The sequence below is a fragment of the Girardinichthys multiradiatus genome, chromosome 3, assembly GCF_021462225.1.
Source record: "Girardinichthys multiradiatus isolate DD_20200921_A chromosome 3, DD_fGirMul_XY1, whole genome shotgun sequence".
Taxonomy (NCBI): Eukaryota; Metazoa; Chordata; class Actinopteri; order Cyprinodontiformes; family Goodeidae; genus Girardinichthys; species Girardinichthys multiradiatus.
In genome coordinates, this window is record NC_061796.1 from 48,936,940 (window position 1) to 48,957,770 (window position 20,831).

The window sequence follows — 20,831 nt, forward strand, 5'->3', positions numbered from 1 at the left end:
TCAGAACCTGATCCAAGCTCCTAGTAGGTCCGAGTGGTTGGAGGGACAACAGATAACATCCAATCTATAGGTAGGTTCTGTAGATCAGAACCAGACTAACATCAATCCAACTATCTGGATCTGCTGGCCCAAATCAGTTTTAGCTGCAGGAGCTCAACAGACAAAGCTTCAGAAATCAGAACCTGCAAGATTTGGATCAGATCATTTTCATCCAGTGGTTCTGTCTGTGCTTTGTTCTTGGTTTTTCTGGACTGTTAAATGTTCTGGTTCAGATCACTGAACATGAGCAGACTTTGAGTCATAGACCCGAGATTAGGGAACCAGCACCGACCCTAGGTGAAAACATCCAAGTAGGATGTTGGGAGAGCAACCTGGAATCATTTTTGTCTCCTGAAGTTCTGGTTTCCCAGAGCAAAACTGGACTCAATGGGCTTTAGGACCCTGCAGCTTTGCAGATCTTCGTCCTGTCTAACCTGACCTTGCTGTGATTGGTGGATATTAATGAAGAGCTGCTGCAGCTGATGCTCCACCTCAGCTGTCTGCACAGACCAGGTGAGCCTTGGCCAATCAGACGGTCGTTCTGCACTGAAATGCAGTCAGACCTGTTGGACAGTCAGAGGGCGAGTCTCATAGAGTAAAGTGGAGCTTAAAGAGAGAGAGAAGTTGAAGAAGGAGGAAGACACACACCAACGGCCAGCTAGTCATACATGCAGGTCAGAACACGCTGGGACATCACTGTGACATCGTTAGCTCCCTCACTGGGAAGATGGACAGGACTGCAGAGGACAGGTGAGCCAATGCTTGGACCAGAGACTCAGCAGAACCTCACTGTGTGTGTGTGTGTGTGTGTGTACTTCCTGTTCCAACTCACAGAGGAAGTTGTACTTTTGGTGCTGACGCTGGTTCTTCCCGTCTGTTAGTGAAGGTATCGCAATGCTGCTTCAATTCTGATCCAGGTCTGGTTCAAAGACTAGACTGAACCCCGAGGATGGACTGGTTCTGGTCTTCAGCAGCAGGACTGGTTATTTATTGATGTCACCATTTGGAATGTCAGCTTTTGATTGGCTCAAGTTCAGATTCAGGTCAGAGAGGATTGCAATATTCCTAAAAGGTTCCAGAGTTTGCAGTCGGAATCTCTCAGAGCAGCTGAGATAAGGTCCGGTTTGCTGCCAGGAGGAAAACATTTGTTCTGTAAAAACAGAAGTTCCTCGGAGATGGGGAGGAAACAGGAAGGTTCTGTGTGTGTCTATCTGTTAGTGTAGGATCATGTAAAGGATTCTAGATCCATTGTTCTGGATGTAGGAACTGATGTTCCAAAGATCATTGGATGAACATCAGTGTATGAAAGTTTCCACCCGACCTAAACTGGGAGTTCTGACCTTGCCTTCACACCTCAAACAATCACAGATGAAACTGTCCAATCAGAGCAGAGGTGGTTTAGTTCCTGAAGGTGTAGCTTCGGATAAAGATGGACGACGGGATGAGAGACAAGCAGGATAAATAATCTATGAATCTTAAAGCTGATCCGAACTTGTATTCAGATCCGGGTGCAATATCTTCTTCAAAATCAGCTGGAATGTTTTCCAGAACATCTACTGTCCAATACATCCTCCTTTAAGGAATCTGGAGTCCTCTGAGGACTGTTTCTTCCAGTTTCACCAAAGCGTTTGATGCAGGACATTGCTTCTGTGTCTGCATCATATTTATTATGTAACTGCATTCTGATAACATTAACTTCTGTTGACAAACCCCCTTGCCCTGCCCCCAACGCCTTACTGTAACACCCCCCACCCCATCTTCTGCTGGCATGTTGGTTTTTCCACAGCTGGACCCTGAAGGCAACACAATGGAAATATGAACCCTACACACACGGATGCAGTTACCTGGCTGGGTGTGTGAGCTTAACGCCAAACATAGAAACAATGAGCCCCACCCCTCCTCACCTGCTCAGGTGTGTCAGTGGGAGTAGTTAGGCAGGTTCTATTGGCTGGGTGACATTTCACCAGAACAACAGCTGTAATCTCTTCACTGACGCATGTCGAGGGGAAGTTTCTCACCTATGGACTGAGTCTGATTCCACAGAACAAGGAGCGCCAGGAGTGAGTTTGATTCCAGTTCTATTGATATTCATATGAATTGATCTGTCGTGTGGACTTCATGGGGGGCTTCTGTCCATCCTTGGTGGATGGACAACTGTCTTCTTTTGTTTACTACAAAATTCCATGTGTGCTCATTCATAGTTTTGATGCCTTAGGTTAAAATCTACAATGTTAGCATGAAAATAAACACACTTTCTCACTTAATGGGTGGACAGATGTCTTGTTGAGGAATTAATGTCTTTAAACAGACAGGGGACATTATGGGGACCAGTAGACCACACCAGTGTGTACTGTGTTCTTAGTTTTAACAGAGTTGTGGGGTCACATTCTTCACTATCTGTGAGGACCCATGAGGTTGGTTCTGAACACATGTTGACCTGTCTGAATTGAACGTTAACATGTTAACAGTGTGTGTTTGGCCCCTCCAGGGTTGCTGCTGAGGCCCTGGACCCCAAGAACTTCCAGGACATGGAGCTGAAGGAGGAATGGCAGGATGATGGGTTCCCCAGGTAGGAACCTTCAGCATTAAAACCCAGAAATGCCTCCATCAGCAAGATGATTTTGATTCAGCCGATCTTCTAAAGTTCCTCTCAGTTCTAAAGACCTGAATCAATCTCCGTCGATTCCAGCTCGGTCCAAATGTATTATTTCACATTCAGGTCCAATTACATATAGTTTACATACACTACACATATGGAATTATATAGTGAACAAAAAATTGTAAAATAACTTTAAATATGTTTTATATTTTAGATATCTTAAAGTTTGCTGTGATGACTGAAATATTAACCTTTAGCAGTCTCATAATGAACTACTGGGAAGTTCTTTCAAGACTCTTTGGAAAACCATTCCAGGTGACCACCTCATGAAACTCATGTGGAGAACGCCAAGAGAGCAAAGCAGTCATCAGAGCAAAGGGTGGCTAGTAGGAAGAATCTAAAATATAAAAATCTTTAGTTAATTCAATTTTTTTGTTTACTACATAATTCTATGTGTGCTCATTCATTGTTTTGATGCCATAGGTGAAAATCTACAATGTCAATAGTCATGAAAATAAACACTTTCTCACTTAATGGGTCTATCTAAAACGTTTGACCGGTAGTGTACATATCATTCTTGCTGACCTGAAGCATCCAGTTACTACTCGTACTCGTCGTCTTCCGCTTCATCCAGGACCGGGCCGCGGGGGGCAGCAGACCTAGGAGAGACGCCCAGAAGTCCCTCTCCCCAGACACCTCCAGCTCCTCTAGGAGGAGCCGTTCCCTTGGCTGCGCATAGAAATCCTGTCCATAAAAGTAATGAAAAGGACCACTGACAAAGGGTGGCCCTGCCGGAATCCAACATGCACTGGTAACAGGTCCGACTTGGTGCCAGCAACGTGGACTATAGTCCTGCTCTGCTTATATGGAGACCAGATGCCCCAAAATAAATGGTCCCTGACTCTGTACTCCTGGAGCACCCCCCACAGGGCATCACGAGGGACATAGTCGAATGCCTTCTCCAGGTTCATAAAACACCTGTGGACCGGTTGGGCAAACTCCCATGAAGTCTACACCCTCAAGGACCGTGCAGAGGGTGTAGAATCGGTCCAGTGTTCCACGGCCGGGACAAAAAACCACACTGCTCCTCCTGAAGCCGAGGTTGGACTATCGGCCAGATTCTCCTCTCCAATACCCTGGCGTAGGCCTTACCAGGGAGGCTGAAGAGTGTGATCCCCCTGTAGTTGGAACACACCTTCCGGTCACCCTTCTTATGAAGGGGGACCACCACCCCAGTCTGCCAGTCCAGAGGCACTGTCCCCGACCGCCACGCAGTGTTGAAGAGGCGTGTCAACCATGACAGCCCCACAACATCCAGAGACTTGAGGTACTCAGGGCGGATCTCATTCACCCCCGAAGCCTTGCCACCGTGGAGTTTTTTTAACCACCTCGGTGACTTCAGCTTGGGTGATGAAAGAGTCCAACCCGAGTCCCCAGCCTCTGCTTCTACCAAGGAATGCGTGACGGCAGAATTGAGGAGATCCTCGAAGTGCTACTTCAACAATAATGTTCTCAGTCGAGGTCAACAGCTCCCCACCCCCACTGTAAACAGTGTTGGCAAAGCACTGCTTCCCCCTCCTGAGGTGAAGTTTACCAGAATCGCTTTGAGACCAACCGGTAGTCCTTCTCCATGGCCTCACCGAACTCCTCCCAGGCCTGGGTTTTTGCCTCTGCTGAGTTCTGCCTCTGCCGAGTTCTGCCTCAGGAGTCCAACAAGCCAACCACAGCTGATAGGACTCCTTCTTCAGCTTGACAGCATCCCTTACTGCCGGTGTCCACCTCTGGCTTTGGGGATTGCTGCCGTGACAGGCACCACAGACATTACGGCCGGCAGCATCGACAATAGAGGTGGAGAACATGGTCCACTCGGACTCTGTCTCCAACCTCCCCCGGAATCTGGTCAAAGCTCTCCCGGAGGTGGGAGTTGAATACATCCCTGGCCGAGGGCTCTGCCAGGCGTTCCCAGCAGACCCTCACTATACGCTTGGGCCTGCCAGGTCTGTCCGGCTTTCTCCTCTTCCAGCGGATCCAACTCACCACCAGGTGGTGATCAGTGGACAGCTCAGCCCCTCTCTTCACCCAAGTGTCCAAAACATGCGGCCGGCATGTCTGAAGAAACGACATAAAAGTCGATCATTGACCTCCTGCCTAAGGTGTCCTGGTGGCAAGTGCACTGTTGACCACCCTCATGCTTGAACATTGTGTTCATTATGGACAATCCGTGACTAGCACAGAGGTCCAATAATGAAACACCACTCTGATTCAGATCGGGGAGGCCATTCCTCCTACTCACGCCTCTCCCGGCGTCACTGTCATTTCCCACGTGGGCGAGGAAGTACCCCAGCAGAATAACAGAGTCCCCGGGAGGGGCACTATGTAGCACCCCCGAAAGAGACGCCAAGATGGCCAGGTACTCCACACTACCGCTCGGCCTGTAGGCAGAAACGACAGTCAGAGACCTGTCCCCGACCCGAAGGCGTCCACTGGGGTAAATGCCAACACGAAACAGCTAAGCTTGGGGGAAACAAGCAAACCCACCCCAGCTCACCGCCTCTGCCTGCGGGCCACTCCAGAGTAGAGGAGAGTCTAACCTCTCTCGAGGAGCTGGGTTCCAAAGCCGACACCATGTGTGGAGGTGAGCCCGACTATTTCTAGTCAATATCTCTCGACCTCCCACACAAGCTCCGGCTCCTTCCCACCCCAGCAAGGTGACATTCCACGCCAGCCTAAGCATCCGGAGATTCGGTTGTCTCCACCTCCGTCCGCTGCCCGATCCTCTTTGTACCGGCCCCTCATGGTTCTCCCTGCAGATGGTGGGCCCACTGGGGCATGGCCTCGTGTCTCTTGTTCAGGCTTGGCCCGGCCTGGTCCCGCAAAGAGCAGCCAGGCCACCAGGCACTCTGACGAGTCCCAACCCCAGGCCTGGCTCCAGGGTGGGTCCCAGGGTGTGTCGTACTTGGTGATGTCAGGTGCCTCAATTTTGTGGTCCTCATGAGGGATTCTTGAACTGCTCTTTGTCTGACCCGTCATCCAGAACCTGTTTGCCATGGGAGACCCTACCAGGGGCATTTAAGCCCCAGACAACATAGCCTCTAGAATCATTTGAGTACTTAAACCCCTCCACCACGTTAAGATGGCGGTTCAAGGAGGGGGCATCCACTTACTACTGCATTCAAACTGCTACCCTCAACAAAACGGTCCTTCATCCATCCATACATTTTCTACACCCACTCCTCCTGTAGAGGGTCGCGGGGGGAGCTGGTGGCTATCTCCAGCGTTTTACGGGCGAGAGGGGTGGTTTTTCATACCGACAAAGAGCTTTTTATATTTGTGTTGAAGAAAATGGTTTTCTAATAAATGTCTTCTTTATGGCCAGCAGGTCTGGACCTCTTTCATAAGAATATGTTTCTAGTCGGTAGTAGTAGTATGACAGACGCCATGAGCTGCAGAGGATGTTGTTGGTTTTTTACAGGACTTTTGTGTCTTGATGTAAAACACCAGACTTACATTTCTTGTTTGTGTCTTTTTTCAGTCTAGTTAACAGCCAGCGTTGTACTCATAGCAAAATGTCCCTATTAGGACAATAACTTTTCAATGTTTTCTATCTTTCATCCTAACTGTCAAAAAACATCTGGTTAAACGTTATCTAAGAAAGCCTAGATGAATGTTTAGCCTCTGGATCAATTTGAACATTTTCCAAAGTTTCCAAATTGGGAATGTTACAAACATTAGCAGGGTGGTGAATGTGGCTATTGTTTTGGATGAGGGGTACAAAATCTTAAAGGAACAAGAGTCCAGTCACCTTCTAATAATAATAATCATCTTTATTGGTCATTGCACATGTACATTACAACGAAATTTGTCCTCTGCATTTAACCCTTCCCTTATAGGAAGCAGTGTACTATTTAGATACATTGTAATGTGGTAAATTTGTTCTGTTTAGGAAAGAGACCCAGCTAAACACAGAAATATTGGGCTAGGCATACCTTCCATGGAGGGAAGAACAGAGTTAATGGCAGCAATAAGTGCAGATAATGCAAACATGAAGGGACAAAAATGGCAGGAAAAGTTGACAATAGGTCCAATACCTCCCATGTATGAATTATGAAATCACCTTCAACCTGTTTGAACATTTTGGTTCTCAGATTCAGAGCTTTAAGTGGTGCTCACTGTTCATCCTTAGCATTAGGGTTAGGCTAGGCTCCACCATCATACGTTTGAGCTTAGGGTCAGTTGAGGTCATTCATATGTCATCGCTCAGGTCAGAGGTACTGATCAAAACAAGGAAGAAGCAGAAAACTTTCTGATCAAGTTTCATTTGCCGGTTAGAAACAATGCTGTAATCCATGATCAGACACGGATCTGTTGTTTGTTTTCTGAGCTAAAGGTTCTATTGAACATTAGGTGAAACTAGACAGAACATTTCCTTAATCATTTACTGTGTGTGTATCAGAAACATATTACTAACCCATTCTCTCTGCATTATGGACAAAGGTTGGTCATCTTGGATTGAAATTAACTCAAAAGAAGTACCTGGACTCTGATCTAACTATCATGTTTCTGTTCTGTCCCGGTGGTTAAGGCTTCTTCCAGAGGACTGTGTAGAACCAGAGGAGGCTGAAAGTCCACCAGAAGGCACCACAGAGTCAGGTGAAATACAGATTCTAATCCTAAGAGAATAGGAGATGAACAGATGCAGGATTTATTTTTTTCTAAAAACTTTAGTTTATCAAATAAAAGATCATTTCTATTCCTAAAGCCCATGTGTGATGCTAAGGTGTTAGTTAGGTACCTCCTCCAGATCTTGTGGGGGTGTACTCCCTCCAGTGTGTCCTGCGTGTCCCCTGGGCCTCCTCCCGGTGGGAACACCTCCTGAGGGAGGCGTCCAGGGGCATTCGAAACAAATGACCTCACCACTTTACCTGACTCCTCTCGATGTGGAGGAGCAGCGGTTCTATATGGCCGAGTTACTCACCCCATCTCTAAAGGAGTGCCCTGCCAGCCTGCAGAGGAAGCTTATTTCAGCCGCTTGTATTCGGGATCTTGTTCTTTCAGTCATGACCCAGTGTTTATGACCTGGGTGAGGGTAGTAACGTAACCGACTGTTAAATTGAGAGCTTCGTCTTTCAGCTCAGCTCTCTCTGCACCACAACGGACCGGCACAGCATCTGCATTACTGCAGCAGCCACACCGGATCTGTCTGTCGATCTCCCGCTCCATTCTCCTCTCACTCGTGAACAAGACCCCGAGTAACTTGACCTCCTCCACTTGAGACAGGAATTTGGACTTGGAGGAGTCGATTCTCATTTCCCCCACTTTGCACTCAGCTGTGAACTGCCCTAGGGCATGCTGTAGGTCTTGGCTGGAGGGAGCCCCCAGACAAAATCTGTGTGGGACGATGTGCCCTGCGGACATAGGAGGAGCGCCATGCAGCCCCCCTTGCCTGCTGATGGTGGTCAGAGGGTTTGCTGGCGCTGACTGTATGACAGCCTCACTTTTGTCAGTCAGCCCCAGGGCAGCTGTGGCTAGATTGTAGCTTATCACTGTCAGTGTGTGAATGTGTGTATGAATGGGTGGATAACTGATTTTAGTGTAAAGTGCTTTGGACTTGATGATGCGCTATACAAGTGCAGGACATTTACCATTTAGACATACAAATCTGCATTTGTCACAACACTTCACATTATCACAGATTCAAACACCACGGAGGGTGGGGCTGTGTTCGACTGGCATGCCATGGTCCCCTGGCACTTGCCATGGAGCCTTTGCTGGTTCAGCGGTGACATGGGGTTTGGTGATGGCCAGGGGGTCTCTGATGGCACCATGGGGGGCCCTGGCAAGGGGCTACCTACCTTGGTATGGTATTGCCTGTGTAGGTGCTTTGGTGCTGTGTAGGCAACATCTCAGAGTGGTGGACACCCGTCTTGTGGTTCAGACTGTATGTCTGGGTGCCCGGGAGTACTGCAGCCTTCTCGTGCTGGATTTACCTCTTCTTTACTGCTCTTAGGTGCTGTGGATTGCAGGCCTTATACCATTCTTACTACATATACAGTATGATCACCCACCCATACACACATACATACATACATACATCAACACACGATTACTCAAAATGGTTAAAGGTCATACAAACACAGTTTACGATAACCTTAATGTGGAGTGCTACTCTGATGCTGGCTTGAATTTGGAATTTATAAAGTTAATCATGCAAATCAGGATACTGTCTTGAGAAATCGTTTTTGTAGAACAAAACTGCCCTGGCAAATATAGGCAACCGTCTTCTCCAAATGGTATGCCCGAACCACAGCGACAGACACGTTAAAAAGGAAAAATGTCCTGTTTGTACGTTTCAAAATGTTCTGTTATTTATTTCTCACTCACCTCTGTGAGAAACACTGAATCCAAATTTAGGTCTTTCAGTCACGTGAGCATTACCTCAGACTCGAGTCTGAGACTGACATAATGCTCAGGTTTGATTCTGAGGTAGGAAGCTCTCCTGTATCATTCAGATGTCACACTCAACGATGATACTTATCAGTGATGCGTGAAACTGAGGTATTGATCCATGTCATTCTGCAAACATCAGCAACTCTTAAACTGAATGTTATGAACCTGGATCTTCTGTTATTGCACTCTTATTCATCTCTATCCCCTGTTCACCATCAGCCCCGCCCAACAGCCTTGCCTTCTCAGCTGCAGGTGTAGGTGGTGCTAAGAAGCGTCTGACAGCGCCATCTCTCAGTGTCACTCTGAGCCAGCGAGATTCTCATGACCCAAGCAATGACAGCTTTTCAGCTGCAGCGCTATCAGGAACTCCAGATGAGACACCGTCACTGGACATCAACCTGGAGGCTCTGGAGACGCCATCAGACAGTGAGACGGGAACACTGCCAGACAGTATGCACGATCTGGAGTGGGAAGGTGATACATTAGGAAGCAGAGCTAAAGAAGCTGTGCTCCTGTTCAGAGCTGACCTCTGACCTCTTTCTGATAGATGACCTTCCAAGGATGGGAAAGGGCAGGTCTATGGGTGTGGCTGGAAGCCCCATAGAGCAAACTGAGGGTCTGATGGAGCTCGATCAGGTGGATGACCAGGGACGCCGTTGGAGAAGGTTCTCCATCTCCGGACACGAGTACCACGTCAACATGAGCGTGCTGGAGCCTTACTTGCAGGTTCTATCACATGGAGGTCAGAGGGTGACACCTTTACATGTAACACATATGCAAAATACCTGGAACACAATGTTAAATACTGTAAACAGTGCTGAAACATACATGTACATGTATGTACCTGTACACAACACCCGTAACACACACGTCACACATGAAACACACCTGTAACCCACATGTTACACATGACACACACCCGTAATGCAGGTTACACATGAAAAACCCGTAACACACATGTTACACATGAAACATGCCGTAACGCACAAACTACCCATTAAACACACCTGTAACACACATGAAATGCTTTTAATACATGCTACACACGAAACACCCGTAACACACTTGTAACGGACATTACACATGAAACACACCCGCACCAAACATTTTACACCTGAAACAGCCCTAACACATGTTACACATTAAACACACCTGTAACACACATACTACACGTGAAACACACCCATAATACACGTTATACATGAAACATCCATAACACCCGTCACAATTCAAACACACCCGTAACACCTTTGAAACACACATGATTACACATGAAACACCTGTAAGACATGTTACAAATTAAACACACCTGTAACACACGTGTTACACATAACACATCCGTAACCCATGTTACTCAAAACACCCGTAACACACAAGTTACACATTTGAAACACCCATGACACACGTTACACACACGAGACACTCTTAACACACACATCACACATGAAATCCCCCTAACACACAAGTTACACATTAACGGCCATTACAAACAAGTTGTATGTTATGCATAAAACACAGCTGTAGCACACGTTACAAATGAAATACACCCCAACACACTTGTTACACATGAAACACCCCTAACACATGTTACACCTGTAATACGTGAAACACACACACCTGTAACACACATGCTACACATGAAACACACCCGTACCATACGTTATACATGAAATATCTGTAACACACGTTACAAATCAAATACACCTGTAGCACCTTTAAAACACACCTGTAACACATGGTTACACATGGAACACCTGTAAGACATGTTACAAATGAAACACACCTGTAACACATGAAACATACCCGCAACAAACACGTCACACATGAAACACACCCACAACAAACGTTACACGTGAAACACCTGTAACACACAAAACACACACACGTTACACATTAAACACACCTGTTACACACCTGTTACACGAGAAACACACCCGTAACACCTCTGAAACACACCTGGAACACATGAAACACCATTGTAACACATGAAACACACCTGCAACACACGTTACACATTTGAAACACACGTGTAACACAAGTGTTACACATGAAACACATGTTACACACACGAGACACCCTTAACACACACGTCACATATGAAACCCCCCTAACAGACAAGTTACACATTAACAGCCATAATAAACAAGTTGTGTGTGACGCATAAAACACAACTGTAACTTATGTTACAAATGAAACACATCATAACACATCCGGTAACACACGCATTACGCATGATGCACACCTGTAACACCATTGTAACACATAAAGCACCTGTAACACAGTTACACATGACACAAACCTATAACACGTGTTACACACAAAACACGAGTAACACATGTTACAAATGAAACATACCCGTAATACCATTGTAACACATAAAACACCTGTAACACACATTACACCTGAAACAAGTCTTAAAGCTGCAGCACATAAAATAAACTTCTGAAACACCTGTTGCAAACCGGCAAAGAGTCAGATCTCAGATAATGATTTTAGCTGTTTAGGTGTTCATTGTGGAAATAAAGTCAAATTGCATGTTATTGGCAGGTTATTATGGAGACGGGATGAATGCCATAATTCTGTTCACCTCATGTTACCTGCCAGAAAACACGGTAGAGAACTACGAGTATGTAATGGAAAACCTGTTCAGGTGTGTTTGGGTCTGTAGTAAAGAAGCACAGTATCACAAAATCCCACCTGGTTGAGATGTAACTCACCTCTTGGCTTGCTTGCAGGTACATTGTAGGAACGCTGGACCTTATGGTTTCAGAGAACTACGTTCTGGTCTACCTGTGTGCCATGGCTCCCAGAAACAAACTCCCAGCCATCAAATGGCTCAACCAGTGCTACACCTCCATTGACAGGAGGTATGATGGTTTCTATCAGCAGGGACCACTGGCGAATGGAGCTATTTCTCAGATATTCCACTAAGACCACTGCAAACATTACTAACCATCTGTGACAGCTATTACCATTACTATTACTGAGGTAGTACTATAAAGATTTCCGTGGAGACAGAGGTGAAATCAGTGTGCCTTCTGTCCAGGTTGAAGAAGGACCTGAAAGGACTGCTGGTCGTCCATCCTGCCTGGTACATCAAAGCTCTGATCACACTTGTCAAACCCTTCATCAGGTCTGCATCTCATACAAAGATTGTATTTACAACCATGTTAACACTGCAAACAAAGAATTTGTAGATTCAGTGATGTGAAGATCAGAAACACACCTGTCTAGAAGTGGAGCCTATAAATCACATTACCATTAAAATCAGGACGAAATACTAAGAAATACTTTAGTGAGCCAAAATAGATCTATTAACACATTTACACAGCGTTCAAAAGGCTTCCTTGTGGTATTTATTGTGATGTCTGGCTTCACCTGTCCTCCATAGTGACAAATTCAGCAGGAAAATTCGCTTTGTTCAGAATCTTCAGCAGCTCTCTCAGTTCATCCCTACAGACAGACTGCAGATCCCAGATGCAATAAGACAGTAAGAGATCATTTGTTTTCTTATTCTACAGTTTCTGCTTTGTATCTGCTGTAACTGTACTGTTACAGTGCTGTAACTCATTCAAGAAATGTGCATCTAAGTTGCATTAATTTGAAAATGTTCGACATGTTCACATATATTTGTGCATAAAAAACAACAAACAAACTATATGCAAGAAATGGAAAAATTGAATAACAGCAGGAATGTAAACGCTGTGAAGGTTATAAAGTCTAATGCCTGGTGGAGGGAAGGACCTGTGATAACACTTCTTTGTCCACTTAGGAAGCAGCAGCCTGTTACTTGATGTGTTCACCTCTTCTTCCAGTTGCTCTAATGTTTTCTAGAACTCTGTTTTAGGGGGAATGGTGGCCTAGTGGTTAGAGAGCGGGGCCACAAGTACCCTGGTTTGAATCCCACAGCCTGCCACTCTGGGTCCCTGAGCAAGACCCTTAGCCCCTGAATGCTCCCCGGGCGCCGCACAATGGCAGCCCCCTGCTCCCTAAGGGATGGGTTAAATGCAGAGGATCATTTCTCCATTGTGAGATCAATAGTGTATATTATTATTATTATTATATCGTATCTCTCTGTGGTTAGTTTACAAACGTCTCCTAGGTTTATCAGTCCTTCTGTTAAAATTAATAAATCCACCTGTATCTGTATATGTGGCTCTTTAGTTTTTTGGCTCATATGTCATGTTTCTGTCTCCTGCAGGTATGATGAGAAGCTTAGCAGGTGACAACCTCAGATTGATCAGACGAGAGGGATTATGGGGGCTGAAGCTTATGAAGCTGTCAGCCTGCTGACCTTTACCTGTTGAATGTACAGACAAACAGACTGTGGTTTATTTAGGCTGCCTTTGTTTGTGTTGGGAAGGTTCAAGGAACTGTTCCTGGGTTGGTTTTCCGGCTCCTTTCAGATCCTCTGCAAAACGACATAGCATCTTATGATTTATCAGAAAGAACTTCTTAATGTCCTTTCTGATCAAATTTGATAGATCCGAGCTCATCTTCATGGAAACCATGTTAAAGGTCAGAGCTGTGCTTCAGCACGAGCTCTTCCTGATTACAGTGAAGACAAGATCCTTGATCTTCACAGAATTTCTGCTGCCTTTTTCTCTAAATAGGACCAGACAAGTTTTTTCCATGTCAGCGTTTGACTTAATTCATCATATTGATGGTCATGGAACACCATCTACTATATAAACCAACACTGTCTCACCGTCTCTGTTACCATAGTAACACCAGCAGGTGTAAGGTGTTCCTGAGCTGTGTCCAAATTCAGGAGCTGCATCCTTCTAAAGCTGCATTTGTAGGCTGATTAAGTCACAGCAATGCAACAAAAGTTGTCGAAATTCAAAGGATCATCTAAATGTGTCCTCCTGTTCCCCAGATTTGAAGGATGGGTCTGGTGAATCCTTTGTGGATCACCCTTTTCCATGATTCATTCCCATGATAAATGATAATTGTGACATAAAATTGGCATTTTTCATTGTCCAAAGTCGTCCAGAAATAACATCAAAGGGGAAGTCTGCGGTCATTCAATGTGTGAGCGTCAGTGATAAACGCATCAGGTAGAAGCAGTGTTTCCTTTCCATAAATGTAATTAGATTTATCATAAGAAATTCAATGCCATATGCAGGCACTTTAATGTTTGGTTTATTTAGTGTTATTATTATGCTCTACAAATAAGTAGATTTCAAGTTTGCTCAGAAAGTTATGTTGGTTAAAGGTTTTACCAATAAATGAAACAAATGGTATGTTTCTTTATCAACATATCTATGAACATGACATTTTAAACTGCTAAATAATGACTTATGATAATAAAACAAGAACATTTTAAAGAAAACAAGCTTATAAGCCATCGGGAATATATAGAAACCCTGTGTAGTGATTTACAGTGGAGACGGCGGGACCAACCTTCAGGCTGCATCTTCACAGCTCTGAGCTTCATGCTGTCATGGTTGCTAGGCAACAGAAGTTACGCTGGAGTAAGAGCGGGACCAGCTGGTGACGGTGAGACCGTCCAAATTCACAACCGATCACTTCCAGCCTTCAGTCATCGAAGGACCCGGTCCACGTAGACCGGTCCTTGGAAGGATGCAGCCCTGGTTAATCTGGTTGGATCTGCTCTGGTTTTAGTTTGGGTTTCATGCTGTCCTGCAGCAGAAGTGCAGGAGGCTCCTGATTGGTTGCTGACATGTGTTTACCTGCTGCCCCTCCAGTAATAAAACATTTAAAAAATGGCTCCGTTTTCTTTTTTTTATTCGTTTTACAGTGTGAGCTGGGTTATAAGGTCAGTCTGGTTCTGGTTCTGATCACCTTATTTTGAAGCACCTTTAGCCAGAATGTAAAACCAATGTGAACTGAATACCAAAGATTCAACGGTAATCTCGTCTAAATCCACCTACTTTTCAATTCAGGAGCTGGAGAAAGGTTTTGTTACCAGCCAATCAGATCTGAGAACAGGCTTGTTGCAGATGACTTGAAAGCTGTAGAGCATCGATAATAAAAAATGTCACATCCTGAGTAGCACCTAGTTTCACCTCTGCTCACACAACAGGGTAATGTTTGTCTGCTTTAAAGGTTTCGTGTTCAACTTCATTAAAAAGCCTAAAAATGTTCCAGTGGGACCTGAAGACTCAGCTTTGCACGTTTAAAGCGTTCTACAGTTCATCTGAGGGTGTTAAACTAAGAGACTAAGCAAATCTAATTGGTTCACATCAGTTTATCTGTGAAGTTAACCTGATGCAGCTGTGTGTCTTTGTCTGTCCAGCTCAGATACAGTTCTTTCGCTGCTCCCAAGCCCACATCGCTGTGCTGGTGATGGGGTGTTGTCTGATCGTTGTGGTGAATTATCGTTTTCCGTCCCCATAGGCAGGACTGTCAGCCTACGAGGGGTGTGCTCCGACAGGTGTCCGGAAGGGGGCAACTCCTGGGCCTCTTCAAAGTATAGGTGGTTGCAGTCCTTAGATGGGTTTGTGTCCCTAGGCCTTGTGGGGGGGGGATGTTGGGATCCTCTGTTTGGTTGCAGTCTGTGAGGGATTGTTGCCCAGTATGAATGTCCTGGGTCAGGACAGGGAATTTTCAGAGTTACTAAAGCCAGCACAGGGCAGTCTAACACCAAGGTGTTCAACAGTTAAACTGACTGCATGAACCAGAATCAAAGTTAACCTGGGACCATTTCATATCATTGAAGGTTCTGGAAGTGTGCAGTAAAAAGAGGGGGAAAGTATGAACTCTGCTGTCCGTGTGGGACAATCAGAATAATAATAATAATAATGATACATTGTATATGTATAAGATATGACATATCTTTTACATATAAAAGGACATTTTTATAACAAACGCTGGTCTAAATGGCTGACATACAAGAGCAAGGAAGCATAACTAGGTGTAACACTTGTAATGTTTTTTTTTTCTCTCTTCCTACTTAACTAAGAATCAGTGCCCCAAGTTCTGTGTGTGTTGTATGTCTCATTGTAATGACAAATGTTAAATAAAGAGTATAAAAAAAAAAAAAAGAAACTGCTTAGTTAATCACTTAACCTGGATGGCATTAAATTGACCTCTGGTAATAAAGTAAAAAACCTTGGTGTTAACTTTGACTAGGACATGTCATTTAAATCCTATATTAAACAGGTTTCTAGGATTTCTTTCTTTCATCTCCAGAACATTGTCAAAATTAGAAATATCTTGTCCAGGAGTGACGCTGAAAAACTAGTCCATGCATTTGTTACTTCAAGGCTGGACTATTGTAATTCTTTACTATCAGGAAGACAGAGAAGGTCGAGAATAAAATTGTCTGTTCCTCATTTATTAACGATCCTTAATATTTTTCCTTTCATGTTGTTGTTTGGTTAGACTGTAAAATATTTTAATGAACTTGTTTTTAAGTGTGAAATATTAATAAATGTTCCAAAGACAGAGCGATGATTAGTTTAGGTGCTGGTGAGTCAGACAGATTATTCAGTCCATCATTCCTGCCTCACCTCCTCAGCTGTGTCCTCCTCCTCCTCCTCTTCATCAGGACAATACTCTTCATCAGAGGAGTCCTCACCATCCTCAAGATCGATGTCGACAAACTGAGGAGGCTGGAGAAGAGAAAAACTGTTAGAAAGCAAACAAACAGATAGTTTCAGAGACAGAGAGGCAGGTAGACAAAGTTTACCTTAACTGTGCTCAGAGCTGATAGGCCCCAGTTCAGATGCTGTAAATAGACAAAATTAACATGCTGGTTCTGATCAACAGGGTTAATGTGAGAGTGGAGGTTCTGTTCACCTGTCCCTGCTGTACAGCCTGTTTCAGCCTGGACCGGGTCATCTTGGGCTCCTGAAGGAAAACAGAACCTTCAGGCAACAATCGGAACCCAGAAAAAGGTGAATCTGCACACTGATCGTGGATCTCAGTCAATCAACATTTATTCAGGTTCATACACTTTTCCCACAGTAAAATTCAAGCACTTTTCAAGCATTTTCAATGTAAATTTTCAAACTTTTCCAGCATTAAACTGCAGAGCAGTCTGTATCTCTGTATCTTCTACAAGTTATGGTATTTATAAAATGGACATGTCAGCATAAGAATCCAAACACGCATGACTGAGCACTGCCAAGGCACAGCTGCTCTTTGCTTAAACGTGACCTATCATACTTCCTTTTAAACATTTGGGATAGATCTAGGGCTTTACAAAACATGTTAATTACATTTTTTGCACAAAATCATTTTCATATAATAGGATTTCACCTCCTCAGTTCCCCCTTTTATGGGCTCCTTTCAGAATGAACTGTTTTAGGGCTCTGTCACTTTAATGCAAATTAGTTGAATCTGGCCACGCCCCCAACCAGCACCTCTTTTCTTTTTGTTTTTCCAAAGCTACGCGGCAAATTAGTTCTGCCTTCTTGTCCGATGACGCCATGGCAGAAAGTCACTGACTGGATGCAATCTGCTGGGTTTCCTTAGACAGAAAAACTTTTTATCCAATTTGAATAAATAACTGAATCTGACTGCACTGTTCAAAGGTTAGGATTAATTGGAATGTATGAACCTGACTGTTAAATTAATTAAATTAAATTATAATCATCTTTATTGGTCATTGCACATGTACTTTACAACAAAATTTGTCCTCTGCATTTAACCCATCCCTAATAGGGAGCAGTGGGCTGCCATTGTGCGGCGCCCGGGGAGCATTCTGGGGCTAAGGGTCTTGCTCAGGGACCCAGAGTGGCAATCTGTGGGATACGAACCCGGCCCCTTGTGTCCCCTCCGGACCGCAAACCTCCTGTTCTAACCACTGGGCCCCCTTGTGTTGTGAAGGGCCTTGAGACGACATATGTTGTGAATTGGTGCCATATAAATAAACTGCATTGAAATGAAAAGTATAGGAATAAGAGGAGATGGCAGAGTTCATAAGCCCACAAAAGCGTAGAAGTTAGAAGTTGGCAGTGAGTGGTGGTACCCCTATTCCAGCCACGCTGTCCGGGGCCCGCTCTCGTTCCCGAACGTGATTTTCAACCGGTGACGTGTGTCTCCACCAAGGAACAGAGCTTCCAGAACACGAACTCTGGTTCAACTCGGGCACCGCAGAATGCTTGGTTCTTCTGTGGGAATCATAACGTCACCAATGGGTGGATTAAAGTCACAGACAATAGAAGGATGGAGTACAGCGACGAAGACGAAGAACATACCGTAAACATTATTTATATGTTTCCAAAAACACACTTAACACACATTGTATTACTACTGGTTTCTGTTAGACTCACTGATGCTGAGTGTATAGAAATGAAAACTTTTTAAATACCATTGTTCTTGCACTAGAACCAACCGGTTCAAGAACCAGAGTTCTCAACAAAAAATGCTACAGGAGAACAGAACCAACTGTGTTGCTCAAGTGTGTGTGATGTTTATTTGTAGTCTGACTGCAATTACGGACACGTCAAAAAGGTTTAAAGAGTTTAAGGTAAGGGGTTAAAATGGTGCCAGAAGATCACCATCATTATAAATAATTTTAGTGAAGAAATGGATAGCGCTTAGTGTTGTCGAAGAACACGGATGTCCAGGGAAGGTGAGCAACTCACGGAGTGTGAGGATGGCAAGTGGCTGTTTATCCAGAGGAGGATCTGAGGAGCAGCAGGGAGACTAACAGCAGTGATCATAGGAGGGCTTCTCCAGGAGGGGTGGCAGCCATTCACTGGAACAAAGGAATTTGGAAGGGCTCGTGGACTGGACATCTGGAAACAGGGAGCACAAAACTTAGGAGCACAAAACTACTCGTAGGAGCAGAGAGAACGGGCCTGATTACCACACTACAAGAGAAAACTATCTGACATCTCCCTCTGGGTTTTATGCTCCCCTTCAGCTCCACCTGATTAGTCCAAACGAGTTGCAGCTGTGGGCCACACCTGCCAGTCACACCCTGCAGTAGAGATGACAGAGACACAAACGCAACCAACCTGCACACAGGTTGTGACAGTGAAAGCAGAATCAATACTCCTGGTTGGCTCCTAAAACCTTCCACTGGTCCTGAACCTGCTGAGAGCTGAACATCTAAATCAGATTCTGATCCAAACATCTGTAAGGAATGAGGACACAATGAAAGATGAGTGAAGAAGACTCTCTGAAGAAGGCTGATGAACTTTATTTGTCCCTCAATGAGAAGCTAACAGAATCCATTAGGAGCAACAGTGAAGAATAACATTTGCATTGTGATAAATATAATAAATACACTCACCATCCACTTTATTAGGAACAAGCTGACAGGAGTGGCACCCGGTGTGGTCTTCTGCTGCTGTAGCCCATCCGCCTCAAGTTTCAACGTGTTGTTCAGAGATGCTCTTCTGCATGCCTTGGTTGTAACGAGTGGTTATTTGAGTTACTGTTGCCTTTCTATCAGCTGGAACCAGTCTGGCCATTATCCTCTGACCTCTGGCATCAACAAGGCATTTGCGCCACAGAACTGGATCACTGGATATTTTCTTTTTTTCAGACCATTCTCTGTAAACCCTAGAGATGGTAGTGCGTGAAAATCCCAGTAGATCAACAGTTTCTGAAATACTCAGACCACCCCATCTGGCACCAACAACCATGCTACGTTCAATGTCACTTAAATCACCTTTCTTCTCCGTTCTGATGCTCGGTTTGAACTGCAGCAGATCATCTTGACCATGTCTACATGCCTAAATGTATTGAGTTGCTGCCATGTGATTGGCTGATTAGAAATTAACGAGCAGTTGGACAGGTGGACCTAATAAAGTGGCCAGTGAGTGTACTGGTCCTTTTCAAAATATTATCATATTGTGATAAAGTTCATTATTTTCCATAATGTAATGATGAAAATTTAACATTCATATATTTTAGATTCATTGCACACTAACTGAAATATTTCAGGTCTTTTATTGTCTTAATACGGATAATTTTGGCATACAGCTCATGAAAACCCAAAATTCCTATCTCACAAAATTAGCATATCATTAAAAGGGTCTCTAAACGAGCTATGAACCTAATCATCTGAATCAACGAGTTAACTCTAAACACCTGCAAAAGATTCCTGAGGCCTTTAAAACTCCCAGCCTGGTTCATCACTCAAAACCCCAATCATGGGTAAGACTGCCGACCTGACTGCTGTCCAGAAGGCCACTATTGACACCCTCAAGCAAGAGGGTAAGACACAGAAAGACATATCTGAACGAATAGGCTGTTCCCAGAGTGCTGTATCAAGGCACCTCAGTGGGAAGTCTGTGGGAAGGAAAAAGTGTGGCAGAAAACGCTGCACAACGAGAAGAGGTGATCGGACCCTGAGGAAGATTGTGGAGAAGGGCCGATTCCAGACCTTGGGGGACCTGTGGAAGCAGTGGACTGAGTCTGGAGTAGAAACATCCAGAGCCACCGTGCACAGACGTGTGCAGGAAATGGGCTACAGGTGCCGCATTCCCCAGGTCAAGCCACTTTTGAACCAGAAACAGCGGCAGAAGCGCCTGACCAGGGCTACAGAGAAGCAGCACTGGACTGTTGCTCAGTGGTCCTAAGTACTTTTTTCGGATGAAAGCAAATTCTGCATGTCATTCGGAAATCAAGGTGCCAGAGTCTGGAGGAAGACTGGGGAGAAGGAAATGCCAAAATGCCAGAAGTCCAGTGTCAAGTACCCACAGTCAGTGATGGTCTGGGGTGCCGTGTCAGCTGCTGGTGTTGGTCCACTGTGTTTTATCAAGGGCAGGGTCAATGCAGCTAGCTATCAGGAGATTTTGGAGCACTTCATGCTTCCATC

At 44.8% G+C, this 20,831-nt stretch overlaps 2 protein-coding genes across 5 annotated transcripts; one reads left to right on the forward strand and one right to left on the reverse strand.

The window, feature by feature from the left end:
* Positions 1–79: 79 nt before the first annotated feature.
* Positions 80–14,817, forward strand: bnipl (BCL2 interacting protein like). The gene is made up of 10 exons (XM_047361182.1): positions 80–789; positions 2,528–2,608; positions 7,221–7,288; positions 9,305–9,559; positions 9,633–9,827; positions 11,633–11,735; positions 11,821–11,952; positions 12,132–12,218; positions 12,477–12,575; positions 13,287–14,817. The coding sequence occupies exons 1-10, from the start codon at positions 767–769 to the stop codon at positions 13,309–13,311; spliced, it is 1,068 nt and encodes a 355-aa protein (XP_047217138.1). The 5' UTR covers positions 80–766; the 3' UTR covers positions 13,312–14,817.
* Positions 14,818–14,967: 150 nt separating this feature from the next.
* On the reverse strand, positions 14,968–19,435 carry LOC124865775 (GON-4-like protein). Of its 4 annotated transcripts, XR_007037663.1 has the most exons (8): positions 19,299–19,435; positions 19,021–19,139; positions 18,646–18,798; positions 18,027–18,168; positions 16,853–16,903; positions 16,743–16,781; positions 16,564–16,665; positions 14,968–15,637 (listed from the first exon to the last, which is right to left on the reverse strand). XR_007037663.1 is itself a non-coding variant. In XM_047361185.1 (7 exons), the coding sequence occupies exons 4-7, from the start codon at positions 16,892–16,894 to the stop codon at positions 15,458–15,460; spliced, it is 363 nt and encodes a 120-aa protein (XP_047217141.1). In that variant the 5' UTR covers positions 16,895–16,903; positions 18,027–18,168; positions 18,646–18,798; positions 19,021–19,419; the 3' UTR covers positions 14,968–15,457. The 4 variants fall into 4 exon arrangements, 2 of the variants coding, with proteins under 2 accessions (XP_047217141.1, XP_047217140.1); XR_007037662.1 differs by having other exon boundaries at positions 18,646–19,139; XM_047361185.1 differs by having other exon boundaries at positions 19,021–19,419.
* Positions 19,436–20,831: the final 1,396 nt, after the last annotated feature.